We start from the raw sequence: 18276 nt of genomic DNA on the forward strand, positions 1-18276 counted from the left end.
ATGTTTGTCTTATTTTTTAGCATGTGTCATTTCAGGAGGAGCAGAACAGAGGCAAAGCCAACTGGGAACACTTAAACGAAGAGCTGCACGTTCTTATCACAGTAGAGGATGCCAGGCAGAGGGCAGAGGTCAAAATGGCCAAGGCCATTGAAGAAGTGAAGAAACTATTGGTGCCCGCGGTAAGTTGAAATACTGTTGTTGAGAAGGGAAAGCCTCAGTTTGTGAGTGTGGATGGTTTGAGTAAAGATCATTTGAGTAAAGATCATTTGAGTAACTATGTTATAGGTTAAAAAAAATGGTTAGGAAACATGTATATCAATTTATGTTGAAAAGGTACATAAACTTTCTGTTTACTGCATGATTGAAATCAAATTTTATTAACTTAAAAATAGTGAAATGTCAGAATTAGAACCTGCTTTTTGGTTGTTAATAAAGCCCATTTCACATTTCTGTATGCACGGTACATGTATAGCTTTATGAGGTTTAGGATTAGATCCAGGTACCTATTCAGTCTAGCTCAGGTGTCAACATTAGCATTTTAAAGCCATGAACGGGTAATGATAATTTTGCCGGCCTAAATTTTCCATGAATTTCAATTTGTAGTAACTATGTTAATAAAGTAAGAAGTATTCCTTAAATATGAAAACGGAGGAATTACAAGAGTATTCGGTTTTATCCCGCCACCAAAATTACCTTTAGAAGTGCAGGTATATTGCTTTTAGGGCCAAGTTAAAGGCTGAGGAAATGTGTGGATATTGTTGTGTTTATGTGTGTAGCTCGTTATATGAAACTCTTTACATTGGAGACCATCAAAGATGAATTTGGATAGTGCCGTTATGCTTTGCTGCATTCCACATCAAGTCTGTAACTGGACACTTCTGGCCGGTGTTTAATAAATCATAGCTAAAAAAAGTGTAAATGAAGTTTGTGCGTGATCAAATTTCCCCTTCTTTTAGACAGGAATATTATCTTTATGAATGGTTCTAAAATGGATAGCTGGACAATTTAACAATCGGTTTATATGTAAAAAAATTATTAACCTAGTGTATGATTTATTAGTCGAGTTATCAATGGTAAATGTTGACCATGGAAACATGTACAGGCAAGACTTGTGTTATCTGCATAATATTATAATCCTTTATAGTTCTGATGGCTGACTTTCAGATAAGTTTCTTGTTAGATTACCCTCTTGTAAGTTAATGACATATAAAAAAAAATAAAAAAATCCCAACCTCTGTCAAATAGAAATAAAAAAGATTCATAGTGAATGCCACAACCTTGTCTTAACTCCAGGAGAGATGAGAGATATCGCCAAATAGTGCTTGTAATGTTGAGAGGATCTGCCCAGCTTAGTTGCGTGTCCCTTTACAAAAACACTTGTTCCGTAAGAACGTATTTATTCTGTCATTACCTGGCCCTCAAAGAGAATTTCTCTTGTTGTGAAAAGTTGTCTGGTATTTCCACAAGCTTAGCTAATTTGTTGGGTTTAGGTATTTTCTATGCCACCAGTTTGTATAGGAGCTTCTGTGAAATCATAATACTTTGTATTGTGTAGTGAAGTGTCATCATACTCGCTGAATAGATCCCAAAATAGAAGGGGAAAAACGCTGTTAGCAGTGAAGCCTATCCTACCCATACAATACTTGGAAATATTTCAAACTTCACGTAAACCATCCCTCAACCTTTGTCAAGATGCCAGTAACATAATTTTGGGAATATTGAAAAACATCCTTTATTAATATTCCTACATGACTGCTTGGAAATGTTTTGGCTATGTATAACAAATTTGGTTCAAGGTAGTGCCAAATTCATGATTGTTTTCATTATTCTTGAGGACAATTTATTTATACGTTGAGACTCCAACATATTCCATTGGGGGGAAAGTAATAATTCAAAATGCGCTTAAGTTTATAACTTTGACTCAGTTTTGTCATTTATTATATTGAGATAGAAAATAATTGGCAAAAATATTTGACATGGATATGATAAACAAAAGTAAGAGTGATAAACATGCATCCTAATTGTATTATTAGTGGATACTGGCAGACCCCACCTCTAAATGCTTGAGAGCTCAGTTGTAATGAAGTTATGTTAAATTTTAACGAACATTTGTTAAAATTAATGTAGTATAGTTTAGGTCCTTTGTGGATAACATTTGTGTCTTCTGTTACTCAGAAACCATTGGTTTCATTTTAGCAATCATTTTAATTATCTAGAAAAATATTGTTAATTTCCACTACAAGCATGTCTGTATGTCCTACCACAGTTGAGACAGGAATATCAATGTGCAAGTATTTAAAACCAGACCTTCTTGGACCAAGATTAAGACTCTAGTATTGAAATGTGCAGCTGCGAGTCGTTATATCTGTGTTCCACAACAAATTTCTTGTCACAAACATTTATGCATTTCCACAAAACAGTAATTCTGCTGTAGAAACATAGCGGGGATGGTGGATTGAAGTTGGGGCTCCCACATATATATATCAGTACACTAGGCTGGAGATAAGACCTGGTGAAAACTGAAACACGATCCTTTCAGCTCCTGTGTAAGTTCATCTTTAGGAAACCTACCAGTGGCACAGCTTTCAAGCTGAGTTAATTTATTTGCCCCTCTGCCAGTTTTTGTATTGGCTGCTGGCTGGGGCCACAGAGAATAGGTATTGTTTCCTTCAGTGGCCTTTGTCATGTTCTGTACTGTTCCTTTAGTACCAACACAGTTACCATCACTCCTGTTCAGCAATATCTAGGACCAAGGTAGCATTTTTGTAAGCATTTACTTGATTGGTTCTGACAATGTTTTGAGTATCTGTGTGCCTCTCTGGCCAGTTCCCCACAATTTGCCCTGTTTCAGTGTGATGTTGGAGATAGTAGAGCCACGAGGAGCTCTCTCATGTGAACACTTCTAAACACAGAAGCTGTTTTATATCTTTATCTTGTCAGTCTCAATTGGGAAAATCATTAAATGGCCTAGACTTAGAACATTTGTGGATTAGAAATAATTTTGTGCATGGAGAGGCATAAAATACAGACAGAATCTAGAATGGTCTGAGAATCTAGTAGATGGTTCTATTTTAAACTGACTTGCTGGCACACTACATGGAATAGAACAAGTTGGAGTATTTAGTTTTGTCATTGAAAGTCTGAAACTAATAATATATTTATAGAGGAGTTAGATACACGGCAAGGCATTCACATGTATCTTGTAAAAACATCTGAAACAATTTACAGATTTGAAATTGAATTTGTTGGCTAGGGGGCAATGAAATTAAACAGTTTCAATTTTTATCAATAAAATATGTATGTATATGAATGTTCGATGTTGATAAGGCAGGGCTTCAGTGGAAATGGTTCCAGTGATATTTCTAAGATTGCATTTGTATTGATAGTAATTTTAACTGTATTTAAAGATTATTTAAAAAAGAACCACTTATTAGATTTCGAATGAATTGAGAATATTTGAAGAACCATTCAAACTTAATTTCTAAGGTTATTATCATAAGTGCTTTTATTAATTCAGGATTTTTTTGATTTTTTTTTTATAGGGGCTCTTACTTTAATATAGGAAATTGCATTAACAGTGGAACTTTCTAAAAGAGATTTTATGACTGATTATTAAACAAGTCATATATATGTTAAACGAATTTTTAGGTGAAGGTTACAGAGATGTGAATGTGTTCATGTTCAGACAGAGATATGTTAGTACAGGGACTTACCACTGTTACACCAGTACTTAGTTTTACTACTGATACACATAAGTAGAAGTAGTTCTACAACTCTATACAGTAGCATTATTTAAAATAAATACTAAGCATAGAGAAAAACAAGGGTGCTATGTTTGTGTAGGATAAACCTTAGGATTGGAGTTCCCATTGTAAGGTGTACCTGTGGTCTCGGAGCTGTTTATACACTACCTATTATTCTGGTCTCTATACCAGAGACCAACCAATTATGGTATCAGCCTAGCCATTCAGCCACATAGCTTAAGGCCCGCATGAATAAACCCATACAAGTTTTCTTGACAAACACCAAAGATATTCAGCTCCCAGCGACTGTTGAACTGTATGTAGAGGGGAACTGTTGCAATGCTTTGTTGCTCAATTTTCATAATTCGAGGCCTGTGGCAGAAAGTGTTCATCGGGCGTAGATAATGATGACCTACCTATGTCTAGTAATCGCTTCGCTGCCTTATTTATTACCTTTACACCATAACTCAGGAAGCACTCAACAAATAACTTTGAATTTAACTGAGAAAAAGCTAAGGTTTTAAATTTTGTAATTGAGATGATATCTTTTATGTTATTTGTGAACGAAAGCTGTATAGAATAAAATAATCAGCATTTTAAAAGTCTGCAATAGTTACCAATTATCTATATGTCTTCGCACTGTTTTCAATAGGAAATTTTGGCAATTTCTAAGTTTTCTGCCATTTCGAGATCAAGCATACATGGACATTTAAGTTCATGTTCATAAATAATAAAGGTCTCTGAAACAGGAGATCCATTTCAAACGACGGAAATTTTATCTTTCAAATCTATTTCAGGCAGGATTAGGTTTTATTTTTGTGTGTGTTTCTATGGGAAGTAATAGAAATGCTATAATGTAGAGATAATTTCATGTATTGCTGTGTTAGTTTAGTTAGCAATTCCTCTCTTAGCACATATGTACAGATGCAGCTTGGAGTTTGCTTTTCTGTCTAAAATCCAAATAGTGTCTAGACCAGAGATGTCCTTATATAGTATTACTCACTAATACGATGCCAGGGGTTGACTCTAGTACAGGTTACAGACAACAATCTCAACATTCCTTAATTAATTACAAATAATCGGAGAAAACTTGTAAGCAAGCTTCCATTAGCTGTAGGCGACCTGTTTGTATGCAATACTCGGTGATTGATTGAGTTCTAGTGGTAGATAGTGTTTGTACTACTGAAGTTCTACCTCTGTGCTGATTGCTTCCATGTACAAAATTGAGATCCCAAGCAAGTATAATTATTGGTGTAGAATTTGAAATTAAGTTTTTAGTGGATATCTTGATGCTTAACTTGGAAAGTAATTCTCTACATATTGGTCATTACAGAATGTTTTCTCACATATCTTGTTTAGGAGTCATTAAGATGAATACGCTATGTAACCTTCAAGTAGAAATGCAATCAGCTAGGTAACCTGTTTGTGGTATTAACTTGCATGTGATTTTGGTGTAGATATTAACTACAAATAGATTTCAAGGTTACAAGCGATAATGTCTATTGCAGTAGGTCTTTGTAAAGGTAGCACTCGCTGGTGGGGGTCACTAGGGAGGGGGGGGGGGATCTATATGAGGTGCAGTACTGGAGGATGCACACTAAAGCTCATTATTATTTAAAGATGTTGAAACACAGTTATTTCTGTGTTACAGCTGCCATTCCCAACCACAAGTTCTTTCTCTCGCCAAACTGCCATAGCCACACATGTGTATTTGTTTGTTAGATTTCTACATAGTTATTGTAAGATTTAAAAAAATTACTTCGATGCTGAGGTGGCAACTTTGGCATTAAATATAAATTAACTAGGTATAACATATATCGCATTTGAATAAAAAATACCACCATTTAGTACATGTCATATCTGTACAGTTAATATAAACAGTATTTAATGAAGCCCTGGTCACATAAAGCTGTTGCTATGGTTAGAGGCCTATACAATCAGGAAAGATCCTCACAAAATTTCACCTGTTATAACATTGAACAACACAGTTCTTCAGTGTTGCAACCATATTTCAACGGAAAACTGCATTAACAAGGGAGGTAATTTGGTGTGCTTTAACCCATGATGTGAATGCCATATATTTTTTCAGGCTGAGGGAGAAGATGATTTGAAGAAAATGCAATTGATGGAACTTGCTATTTTGAATGGAACTTACAGAGACTCGAAAATTGTTGCTCCCTTCGGGTTCTCACCCACAGGGCTTGCCCGTAAGTTTATTTTCACCCCCTGATCGCCATGACGACTAACCAGTGACGAACAGGGTGGTTTTTCTTGACCATTAACAATTTGAAGTTTGACTCGTGTTGTTGATTTTTTGCAGCCTGATGGCGAGGATGACTTAAAGAAACGCCAACTTATGGAGTTAGCTATCATAAATGGCACATACCGTGACACTTCTAAACCCTCACCTTCATCGAACTCCCAAACATCAACGACTCGTAAGTCACGGTGACAATATACCAGCAGCCAACCCTATCTATGCCAGTGTGCGGTGTTTAGCTTTCCTCTAATTTTTTTGTACCTGTATTGCTACATCTTTTATTTATCTTTGCATCCTTTTGGCAAGAGGAATTTTAATATCCACACCCATTTTATTTTTTCTTTGTCATTTACTCTGTGGTTGAGTGGTAGATGCATGAAACCCACCCTTGCTTACACGGGGTAGATTGGACCAGACTTCCCAGTGCGGGGACCATATAGTGCTGCTTCCAGTATAGATGTAGTGGGTGTATTGTCTCACAGCTTATCATCATCATCTTCATCCTCCTCCTTCTCCTCATCATCATCTCTCCTCACCTCTCCCAGTAACGATCACCTCACTTGTCCATTTTTAATCAGTGCTCTGATTCCGTCACTTCCTAAAACCTGATAATTTAGAATTTTTAATGGTATTTTTTATATGTATTTATATCTTTGCTAACATGGAGCGTAGAATTTTCATCTGTTAAGGTGTTCCAACTAGACTAGACCGCTTTGTTAACATGTTTTGAACAAAACTGCACCAAAGGTTTAATATGCTGCACACATTCATTGTAAACAAGATGAATCATTGTGAATTTGTTTTTATTTACGCTGTATATTTCTTCATGTATGGGCAAATTTGTTTTGAAGAGAGAGAAAAAGGCCCCGACAAGTTCCAGATAGTGATGTTCAGAAGCATGTTTCTAGATATTTTCATTTTAGCCAGAAAGGTGTGGAATTGTTTCCAAAACTTACACCAATACAAACGATTCTCATTGCACCAGCAGTTGCACTACTGTTTTATCCTATACACCCTCTCCAAATCCTCTATTCATCCCATTTTTTATACCTACAAATATCATTAGGTTTACAATGTACAAAATACCTGGTCTGGCTGATCCTAATTAGAATTCATTTTAAAAGAAGCGTTGCATCAATACCCATATATCTGTTGTGGAAGTTTTGATTGACTACAAAACTATTAATCACCATCACCATTCCGTAAATAAGGTACCATTCCATCTGCATGTGGTTGTGTTGGAGGGATCTAAAGGCCGGGCCCTAGAATGCATGGGTGAAATGGCTGAATTTTCTTGCAGTACTGGAACGGTTTTTTGTGCATGATTTTCTTGAGCCGGATGAAATACACACATCTTTGACCCGCTGTCTTGGAACAGACTTTGTTTGCTTTACTTATTTTGTATTTATTACACATGTTTTGATGTATTTTGCTAATCAGACCACAAAGCTACCTACATCAGCTTCACCTATCTTTTTATATGTACTAATCAAAATGCTTCCATTCAAATAAGTTAGTTTTGCTTGATGTTTGTGCCTAGCCACCCACATTGAATTCTAAGTTATTTACTTCTAATCAGTAAAAGCTCTATATTTGGTTTCATGGAATCTTTTCTCTTTTAAACACCTGGTATGTTTTTGTATATAAATTAATGTTCCCAGTAGATACTGATTCATTAAAATCAATTTGCACATGATGATTTTATAGCTCTTTCAAAGAACGGAGATTAAATCAACAAGAGGTGAAAGGCTGTAGTAGCTTTTGTGGTATCTATTTTCTTATTCTTCAGGTCTTAGAAAATGTATGACTTGATTTGAATGTTCATCTTTGGAGATTTCTGTCTTGACTTAATACTCCTGTTTAAATGTTCCCATAACATAGCGGCCATCTTTTATAAGTGGAGTTACACAGTGTTTCTTTATGGAGATAGGCGTTAGATATAAAGAGGAAAATATGATTCTGTTGTAATCTTGATAATTTGTTTTCAAATCCAAAATTATTCTTTGGTATGTAGAGTCGAAACAAAATAGAGAGCAACATTTTTAAGCAAATTAGATTGATAGACAAATACAAATCCTATATCCATATGAACAATGTTAAATACAAATAATAATATTTTTACAAAAATAGTTGATAGGTAAGTCCAGAAAATGGATCTTCAGTCATTTTATACATATGGTTAAAGTTTCGGGGGGAAAATGGATTTAGGTTTGGCATCAATAGAGTACTAACCTTGGTTAACATTTATGTTGATGAAATGGCTTGTAATATTTGTGCCACGTATGTGTGTGACTTCTGGTGCAGCAAACATCTGTTGACAAATATGGACACACATTTTCAATGACCCTATACCGACCCCTGTATACTGGACCGGTAAATTTTAATTATAATTCATTGTTTGACCAATTTTTGCCTTTTCACTTTTAAGCTGGTATGAAAAGACCCTGGGATCTTGCAAATATTCAAGGTGTAGGATTAGGAAGCCTAACTCCACCGTCAATGGGACAAGGAGGTTGGTTTATCAAAACTATCCAATCACAAGACCTCATCCTCTCACTAATTTCCTTTGTTTCTAACAGGCATTCCTGTAGCTTGAATTCAAATATTCAAAATAAATTTTAGTCAAAGTTTCATGTTCTAATGGATAACTGATTTGATTGTAAGCAGACATATATATCAGCAAATTGAAAATGTGTACCCATTCATTGTTAGCAGTATGTACAACAAGGTATGAATCTGTTATAAGTATTTTCTTGCTCTTTTTCTGATGTCGGATATGGTTATTATTTAACAGTATACTTTCGGAGATGATATACAGATCAGTTGGTGTTGTATGAATGCAGATCAAATTCTGCATTGTACTAACTTGTTCCCTCTTTTGTATTTTACTTACAGAAGGACCAAGGCTAATCACCACAGCACAACAGTTATCACACATTCCCAATCTACGCACGCAAACACCACAAGGTGCCCCCATCATCTTGACACCGAGGATCCCGACGAGTCAGGCTGGTTTAATGAACGGTCCCCCACCACTGGTGTCACCATCAGAGGCCGCCACAGGTCTGATGTATAATCCATACGAGTACAATCCGTACTCTGCAGCCGCCTTTCACCAAGCAGCGGCACTCATTGAATATCCTTCCTCCTTTGACCAAGCCAACCTTGGTATGTTTCCCATAGTGCGATAGATTTTATCATCCAGTACTGGCTTATCAACTAGGGAAATCATTTTATGAATTGCACAATCATTGTTTTGTCAATATATATGTATGTTGATATTTTTTCTCATTTTTCATTTACATGGAATGCTATTTTTATCACATGAATTTAAATTAAATGAAATCCACCTGATTTTAAAGAAACGATGTATAGGGCTGTTCCAGATACGAGTATAGGGAGGAGTTGAAGGGAGTCACCAATTAATGATGATATAAGGGTGTTGGGGTCAGAAGAAACGTTAACATTTGTATAGTGGGCCCTAGTGGGGGATTGGTGGTGGTGGGGATTTCACAACAGCGGTTCCTCAAACCCACCCCATATGTTTTTCTGGAATAGCCCTGAAGGGTGTAGTTAGATTATGTGGTCATTTTATTATTTTATTCATATACACTTGATTTTATAAAGATGAATTCTTAAGTTTATTTACACCAACTTATAATCCTTCATGTTTGTAAATTATGTAAAAAAAAATCCCTCAATTTACTTTTGGAATTTATTCCCATATTTTACACAATTTATGTTTTTGTTCACACAATGTAATTCCTTGACATTCCAAACTCATAGTTACTTGTGTTAGATTGTGTAAATCGCCTGTGTCTTCTGTAAATACCAATATTACACAGTAAATTTGTTCTATGCATCGGTTACTAGATTTAAGTCCCATATCTACAAAATTGTTGTAAGCTTAGATATGTAATGGGTCCTCTATGTTTGTAATGTAGAATTCTTTTCCACTTTACATGCAAATCAATGTATAGGACAAACATGGTATGTATAATATACCCAAAGCGAAAGTCCCACAAATAGAGAATATCAAAAATAATTTACATATTTTGTAGTTAAAATATTGCTTTCTTCTGTTTAAATGCTTGTTAATTCTTCACCATATCCTAAGTCAACTTGTCTTAACTCATGTTACTTTGTGGATAAAACTACAAATACTATCTAAACTGTTGAACATTTTGTCAAATAAATTTATAAAAAATTAATCTGGTAAGTCATAATGATAAGTTCACTGGTCCATTTCTTAAACAAGTCTTAATTCACTTACTAACGGAATATGATGTGCATTCCATATCGAATCACACGAAGATCTGTAAAAGTAAATTGAACAAAGGAAATCTTAATTCTGTGATTCTGTAACAGTAACTTGAACAGAAGAAAGTCAAAATTCTGTGATTCTGCCATTCATGCATTCCATTTATATTCCTTTTGAAAAGGAATGCTGAAATATTTGTATATAAAATACTAGCAGTAACAAACAGATGTACTAGTGGTGTAATACCCTTATTGACCCTCCAGTGGAGAACAGTTGACTTGAAGGATGATATATGTAATCACTCGTTTAAGTTATAGTTTCACATTTATCCTCTGTGATGATCATACCCGTTCACCTACCAACCAACGCATTATCTCTTTTTCTCCCCACAGGCAAAGCATAACCAATCCAAACTGGAGTGGCCAAATCTAGACATAAACATGCGTCCCTATGCTTTGTAAAGTGGAGGTAGACTTATCTGTAGACATTTCACTTGTGTGCCTCTACTTTCACCATTTAATAGTTTTTGTTGAAAATAAACAAAACATAATTTTCATTTGTTTCTTAAAATAATCTTACGTTTGGTGATGGATTTACACATAAAAATCAAAATAAAAAACAACCCCAAACCAAGTACTACGTAATACATATAAATTTGATTTAATCTAGTTGTGTTTGCTTTTGTCAAAATATTCCCCATGAATTTAAGCACTCTTTAAGAATTGTTATTAATCCAATAATATGTATTAATTTCAGCTTGCGTTTTTCCTTGGTCGAATGTTTTTCGACCTTTTTTGTCGTGACATCTCCTGGTTAATAACAGCACTAGATAGTCAGATCAGATGTATAGCTATGAAAAGTTTGGATTTTTGTTAATTCCAAGTTTGCAACTTTAATAATAATTTATAATATATTTTTCAATTTTATTTGTAAGGAACTTTTTTATATTATGAAAGAAGTTAATCCTATTTTTTAACTAATTGATTAACCTCACGATCTAACAGTTTAAATTAACACCCAAGTATTTTTGTGATATTCAAAAAAAAGTTTATTATTTCCAGCATATATGAATGTGCTGAAATTGGCTTTAACATGAACCAGTTGTCTTTCACGCTGAAAGTTCAAGTATTGTACATTGTACAGGCCATAGCATGGTGTTGTTGAGTATTGTTACGTTAGATGAACCAGGAGGTGTGGTTGACTGGTGCCATTGGACTTCAATGATAGTGTTTGCTTTCTGTCCTTTTATATACCTCTCTTTAATTCTTAACACAATAGGGATTTGGATGTTAACTTTCACATACCGAAGCGTTGCAGAAATATATCCCTTTGGTAACGGTTTAAACGGAAAACCTCATGTCATGGAACAGTAACATTTTCCTCTTAATCTCCTGCTAATTTGGCATATGCCGTTTCTGTAAGCTTGGCATGAGTAACAACAGCTGAATGAAAACTATAGGAATACGCTGCATTATCAAGTACTGCCTTAAAATGTCTGCATTGGACACATAAGTGACGGAAGGTCAGATAGTCCAGGTTCTCCAATCCAACTAAAACAAAAGTGGTCTCCGATTGTGTATCTGCCACTAATTAATTGACCTGTCTGAGCAGGTGCTTTCACAGTGTATTCATTATTCACATGACATTTAATAACAAGGCTTCAGACACATTCCATGCTTTATCTACTGCTGTAGCATAGGTATGTATTACACCTGTGTTAAATCGACACTGCCTGTATTATTTCATTAAGCTGTCAGTAACTCGTGTTCAAAACGGATAAAATTGCATCCTGATCCCAGCATTATTTGTATCATACTTAACAGAAATTAAACAGTTTAAGCATCTTAAATGATTATATTTCGCCTTAAATGATAATATTTTTAGATTTGTAGATTTGTATTCAAATCAGTATTATAGTGAATACAAGCTCGTAAGTAACAAACCAATTACTGAAATATTTATAACTAAGCCCACAAGACAAAGTGCCAAAGATTTCATATAAGTAGAATTAACTTAGAAGAATTAACCTAGTTAAATTGTATGGCTTTGACCTATCGTTACTCAATATAGATGCCAGGATCTACAGCCTATTTACTAAGGCAGGTCAGAGGTCAAGTCTTCGAGAGAATTTGTGAATGAAAGCAAACATTATCAGCAAAGTCAAATCATTGACCACCGAGAGGGAAACTCTCTTTATACATATATTTCTTTCTTTTTTTGCATTTGTCAAGGCCAATATCTAAATGTCTTGGGATATTGTAGGTGCAGTGCCTAAAATGAGGAGAACCCTCGAGGGAATGAGAGCCCACCCTTACGCAAGGGTTTCTCTTCCATAAATTTGGAAGGTTAGTCCCAATTATTACTTATATTTTATTTGAGATGTTTTGCCCTAGTGGAGTTCCATTTCTTTTCAAAGGCAATGGTTAACAATGATGTGAACAAAAAAAAATCCACTTTGTATTTTAATTGACCTGGCACAAAACTTTCTCACCATCTGTACATGGTTTAATTGATATCAAACATCCTTTCTCCAGAAATTTGTGTTGGAGTAAATCAAGTTAGTGCCATTTTGTTGTAATAAAAATACAAGAACCATTTCTTTTGTTTCCATCAGGTTTTGTGTTAAACCATTGCCATTGACAAATGCTCTGTATATGTAATATATATATATACATATGTGCTCTTTTTATACCTTTGATCAAAGTTATTTATATTTTACATGAGAACAAAAATCAAATTTTACCTATCCAACATTGATAGTTGTGCATAATACTTTTATTTAAGTTTTATATTTGATGTGCCTTAAAGGCAGGTGTTTTCCCTGTAGAGCTGATGTAAAACGACCGTACCGTATCGTCTCATCACAACTACATATAATGTAATACAGATAGTGTTGTTGGCAAACAGTACCAATATAGGTTGGCCATTAGTTGGTGAGGGTCAGGTTGGCCATTAGTTGGTGAGGGTCAGTTTTAGAAATATTTTCCCTGTCTGATTCGTCTCCCATCATGTTCACATATAAATTTCAGCATTTTGTTTAGCATGATTTTTTTTTTTTTGATGAGTTTAAAGTTTAAGAATTTGTTAGATTTCATTGAGTTATATACATATATATTACAGTAATTAATTTGAACGCAAAAACTAGAAGCAATACTCAGGATGTTACGTTTGATTTACATGGTATTTCCTTGTTTTGTTAGCTTGTGAGTGTTATATGACGATCAAAATAGAAGAAAAACTACTGCAAAATTCATAAAGATCATTTGTAAGATTCATTTTGTCAGAACCATTCTATTGGTTTGAACTCTTTTCATATGCAATTTCCATACATTATATTCATGATTTTATCGTTTAAAAGCCAAGTGTCAGTTTTTGTTTGGGTTTATTAGCAGAACATAAACCTATCAATCTCTATTGACAACCTGTTAAGAGAAATAAGTGAGATTTCAATAGAAAGTCCAATAAATGGCTCAGTATCTTAATATAAATCAAAAACATTTTAAAGTCATTGCTCAAGTTCCATACGTAGTATAGTTGGTGTTAGACTGAACTCCTTACCCAGCAAATAGTCCCCATACTGGTGACAGCAATAGCAAGGGTTTTCTACATACATCTAGTTATCTTTCTTAAAAAGTGTTCTTAAATTTGTTTAGCCATTCAAAATACAGTAGAAAGGTCATATATTTCTTAAAAAGTGTTCTTAGATTTGTTTAGCCATTCAAACAAAATACAGTAGAAAGGTCAAATTAAATTTGATTCTTCAAAGAATTTTCTGTACTCGTGGAATATTGTTTACAAAATGTTTTAAAGCAAATACGGAGTATGATATGGATAGGTTAGAACTACTGTATACATTTTATATGTGGAAGGGATCCTAAGGAATGCCTTAGTATCGCGCTAGATACAGATCATTATTACTCAATGCGTTAAATGTTTATTATTTTCTCGGGATATTAGTGCAAAGTCCATGCAAGTACAATCATAAGTTTGTGTAGGCAGATACAGCCAGTGTATTATTGAATGTCCCCTTGTTATTGTAGATGTCCACACTTGTTAGATATATATATATACAACATGACATCAACATTTTCTTCCAACTTTTACAATGAAAACCGTGTGAAGAGAAACACGTGCAATTGTTGTTATATTTTAAGTATGTTTAGGAATAAAAGCACATCAGTTGAGCAAACAGCAGTGTTTATTTTCATTTTAAATTGATGGATTCATGTTTTAACTGTAAATCTGCTTCCCTTTTTCATGTAGAATTAGATGTATATAAATTCATTGAAAATTGTCTAAATGGAATTAAAACCGCTTCCTTCCAGAGTTTTATTTCTGTATGATAAACGTTAAACAATTACCATTATAATTCTACTTCAAGAACTGCAAGTGCATTTACAGTTATACAACAAAGAACTCACTAGGGTGTTGCATACATGGATGGTTTTGGAACTGCTAGGAAGATTGAAAGCTGTAGACAAGCTTTAGAGGACGTTGGGATGGGATTACCAACCATCGTAACCAAGCTTTAGGGGACATGGGGAGGGGCCACTTTGCCTTATTCTAGTCGCTATATTTATGTCATGTCTACAACCTTCTCAACTCTTTGCTTTTAATAGTGGAAATTGCTTTGAAATTAAATCTAGGTTCAGATTGAAGAGAGTTGGGAATGTTAAAATGTATACATTTGAACCTCGTGTTTATCTGGACCTAAAAAAGTTTTCCATAGTGTTTCATATTGTAGTCTGGAAATGGATTTTCCTGTCAGTAGTCCAGATAACATGGTTCCAATGTATACCAAAGTTGTCTTAACATTTGTTTTGTGTTGACTATATAGAGAATACAAGCTATTACAGTAGTACTGCACAGTGTTACAGATAGATATGCAGTCCTCTCGGACATATTGTGTAATATATCTATTACATGTAGGCTTGGTTATACCCGATTGTACTCGACACTAATATGACATGTACTAACATTTTGAGGATTAAAGGTGTGCTATGTTAATGTAATTGGTATACAGTTATACATTAATCACTGTTCATTCATTCATTAATCAGGTCATTGATTGGTCAATGGCTGCTTGACCTGTGACATTTGCTTTTTATCTGTACACCATTCCTTCCCCTTCTATCTTACAAAACAAATGCCCTGAGTTGTGGGTTCGGCATGAGTTGATGTAATCTTTTTAAAGCATGAGGTTTTACTTCTCACCTGTAAAGCACACTTTAATCTACAAACTGTGTAGTAGTGTCACTGTTATTTGGGTAACAAACGTTATTATTACCAAGCAGAATTAATAATCATAATAATAATAATTTCTGTAATTAATTTTTCATATTGAATGCATAAAAAGACAATATTTATGGTAGCAGTATAAACTAACATTTCTTCTTTTTTCTTTTTATTTTTCACTAAACCTTCAGCTGCCTACCAACTAACTTATACCTGGTCACAGTTAAAGTCGAACCCCTTGCCTGTCCGTACGTATCCATGCTGTGCTGCTGCTACTACTACTTCTGCATCGTATTGGTCAGTCGGTCAGTCGGTCCAAACCTAACACATGTACTACTGGAGGGGTTTGTTGGGTAGCCGACACTGCACCACTTTAGACGGACCGACAACCGTATTTGTTGACTTGCATCACGAACCATCCACCTTAACGCTCCATTGGTAACTGCCTGGCAGTGGGACATAGAAGTTTACCAGTAACTACTTACTTCCAGACGTACTGAATCAGTACCCTGCCTTCTGCAAACAACATCCACTAACATTGCCTTCTACCAGCCTAGTGACTCGGAGGCTGAGCCAATTAACATTCTTATATCAGAACAGATGGACTATATACAAGTGTGATTATAGTGTTATATTTACACATGTTTGTATGAAAGAGCCCACCGTCCTTGTGTATAAAAAAATTTGACAATGAATTGTCAAAATGTCTAAGTGCCTGAACATTACTCGTTAACTAATTCCTTTGTACTAATTTGACTGTTGTGTCCGTTTCCCACCATAACAGTTATATATAGCATTGATTGTGTGCAGACAAAATATTGCAACAAAAATTTACCAATCACTATTTTTCGTTGAGACATGTCTATATATCGTATATATATTCATATATATCTTCTACATTTACCTGTACATTAACCTTGTTAAACCAGAATTTGATTAATATTGTTTTATGTTTATGTACAGTTTTTGGAGCTTTCTCTGCGTAGCTGTTTATACCTATTATATATATATATCCCCGACCATTTTTTCTCAAGGGGACAAATTTTCATTAATCGAAATCAAAATATAACATTTGGTCTTAAAAGTTTAATAATGTTAAACTTCCTTTTTTAATTCTTAAAAAGAATGCTTCAAGATAAATATACAAATTCATGGAGATTAATCACTATACAATTATTGTGCCCTGTTTTTGAGTTTTGAAAGTGAACCCTGTAAATGTCCTAGTAACCCTCGCCCAAGATGAGGAGATTGGTATGCTGAGGCTGTGTTATCCTACCAAACACCTGTACTACCGGGCATGGCGGCTCCATCCACCAGGCTCACCAATCAAGGGCACTTTGGCATGATCAGCTCAAAGTAAATGTCATTGATTTTCTTTGTTTTCATAAAACTTGAATTATAACTACATAATGTGAAGTGCTCGGTACTTGCGTATAACAGGTCTGGTGTTTGGTATGATGATATGGTCGTCACTAACCTGTGACTGAATTCCAACCATGTTATATATTACTAGGAAGTGATACTCTCTGTCCTTTGTTTGGTGGCAGTAAGGTGAGAGAGAGGCCCCACATAGTGTCATCAGACAAGATCTCAACCTGGACATGCATAACCTGTCAAGTTTGGTATCGACAAATCTTGCAAACTTCTGAAGTATTTGGAATCTTTTCCAGCGATCATTTCCCCTGATGTTATGCATGTCTGGGTTGATTATGGTTCAAACTTAATCATTTAAAATGCAATGTTGAAAGCTCCACAATATCTATCCTCTCAATATTAATTGGACATAGTATGAAAAATTATAACTGCCGGCAAAACTTTGTTGTTTTGATTGCTTCCAATATAATTATTAAAATGATGCGAGAGTTACTGACAATCCACCTCTTGACGCTTTCTTAACAGCCCAGGATCATGTTTCATTTTACAGTACTGTACATTTATCATGTTGATTGAACTTTTGCACACTTCAAAGTAGATTTATATGTCAGAAGTTTAGATCATTATCTGGGAAGTTTTCAAAGCAACAGGCTTTTGTGAGTCTGCTTCTTACTTGTGAGCTTATGAGCACAGCTTTCTGTTACAAAACCACAGTGATTGGTGTAGTGTTATTCCCACTAGGAGAGACTGTTCACTTCCTGTGGATTCTGACTGCTTCATTCAGTTTTAATTCAATAGTTGATAAAACAGGATTGTGTATAATATATAAACTAAAGTTATTGAAGGGAATTTTTTCTGTAATATTGTAAGTTTGCTTTATATAGAACTGAGCATACTCTGTTTAGCTATCAATGCTCACCTTGTCCACAAAATTGACCTTGGCTGATCAGTTAGGGTCCTAATACCTTGAGCGGTCAGAATCCATGAGAGGATGAACTATTGGCTGATCTGATACTGACATGATACTCGTTGTTGTACATATCGTTAGGACTTTCACATTGATGATGACAGGGTATATTTGGAAGAGATCTTTTTTTTGATCTAGTTTATCTAGATATTGTTTTTTTATCTGTCCTGCAATTTCAAACATATCAATATTTTATATCATTGTAGCGAGAAAAGAGATCAAAACAATTAACATAAAGGCATTGTACTTAGTATATATATATATTATATACATTTATATAAAGTTTTTGTTTATATTTCTATGCATTAAGTGGGAATATCACCGTACTAACTGCTGTGTACTGAATGGGTTCTGCCATGTTATTGGTAACTTTTGTATAGAAACATCATAGCATTTGTAACTTGTAACCTGTATATAATCTTCATGAAAATTACAT

General features: G+C 34.7%; 1 protein-coding gene across 11 annotated transcripts in view; it reads left to right on the plus strand.

The window, feature by feature from the left end:
- The window catches only part of LOC110465690 (protein quaking-B-like), a 37544-nt gene extending 19483 nt beyond the window's left edge, over nucleotides 1-18061 (plus strand). For 2 of the 11 annotated variants that reach the window (XM_021521672.1, XM_021521675.1), the window contains exons 4-9: nucleotides 21-179; nucleotides 6064-6181; nucleotides 8432-8515; nucleotides 8899-9171; nucleotides 12527-12609; nucleotides 15691-18061. In XM_021521672.1, coding sequence (XP_021377347.1) covers nucleotides 21-179; nucleotides 6064-6181; nucleotides 8432-8515; nucleotides 8899-9171; nucleotides 12527-12600 — 708 coding nt within the window. In that variant the 3' untranslated portion in view covers nucleotides 12601-12609; nucleotides 15691-18061. Of the gene's footprint in view, nucleotides 1-20; nucleotides 180-5832; nucleotides 5951-6063; nucleotides 6182-8431; nucleotides 8516-8898; nucleotides 9172-9983; nucleotides 9994-10656; nucleotides 14454-15690 lie in introns of those variants that run through there. The other 9 variants (XM_021521676.1, XM_021521678.1, XM_021521677.1 and 6 more) reach the window with 8 other exon arrangements.
- Nucleotides 18062-18276: the final 215 nt, after the last annotated feature.

The sequence above is a fragment of the Mizuhopecten yessoensis genome, unplaced genomic scaffold (assembly GCF_002113885.1).
Source record: "Mizuhopecten yessoensis strain PY_sf001 unplaced genomic scaffold, ASM211388v2 scaffold11099, whole genome shotgun sequence".
Taxonomy (NCBI): domain Eukaryota; kingdom Metazoa; phylum Mollusca; class Bivalvia; order Pectinida; family Pectinidae; genus Mizuhopecten; species Mizuhopecten yessoensis.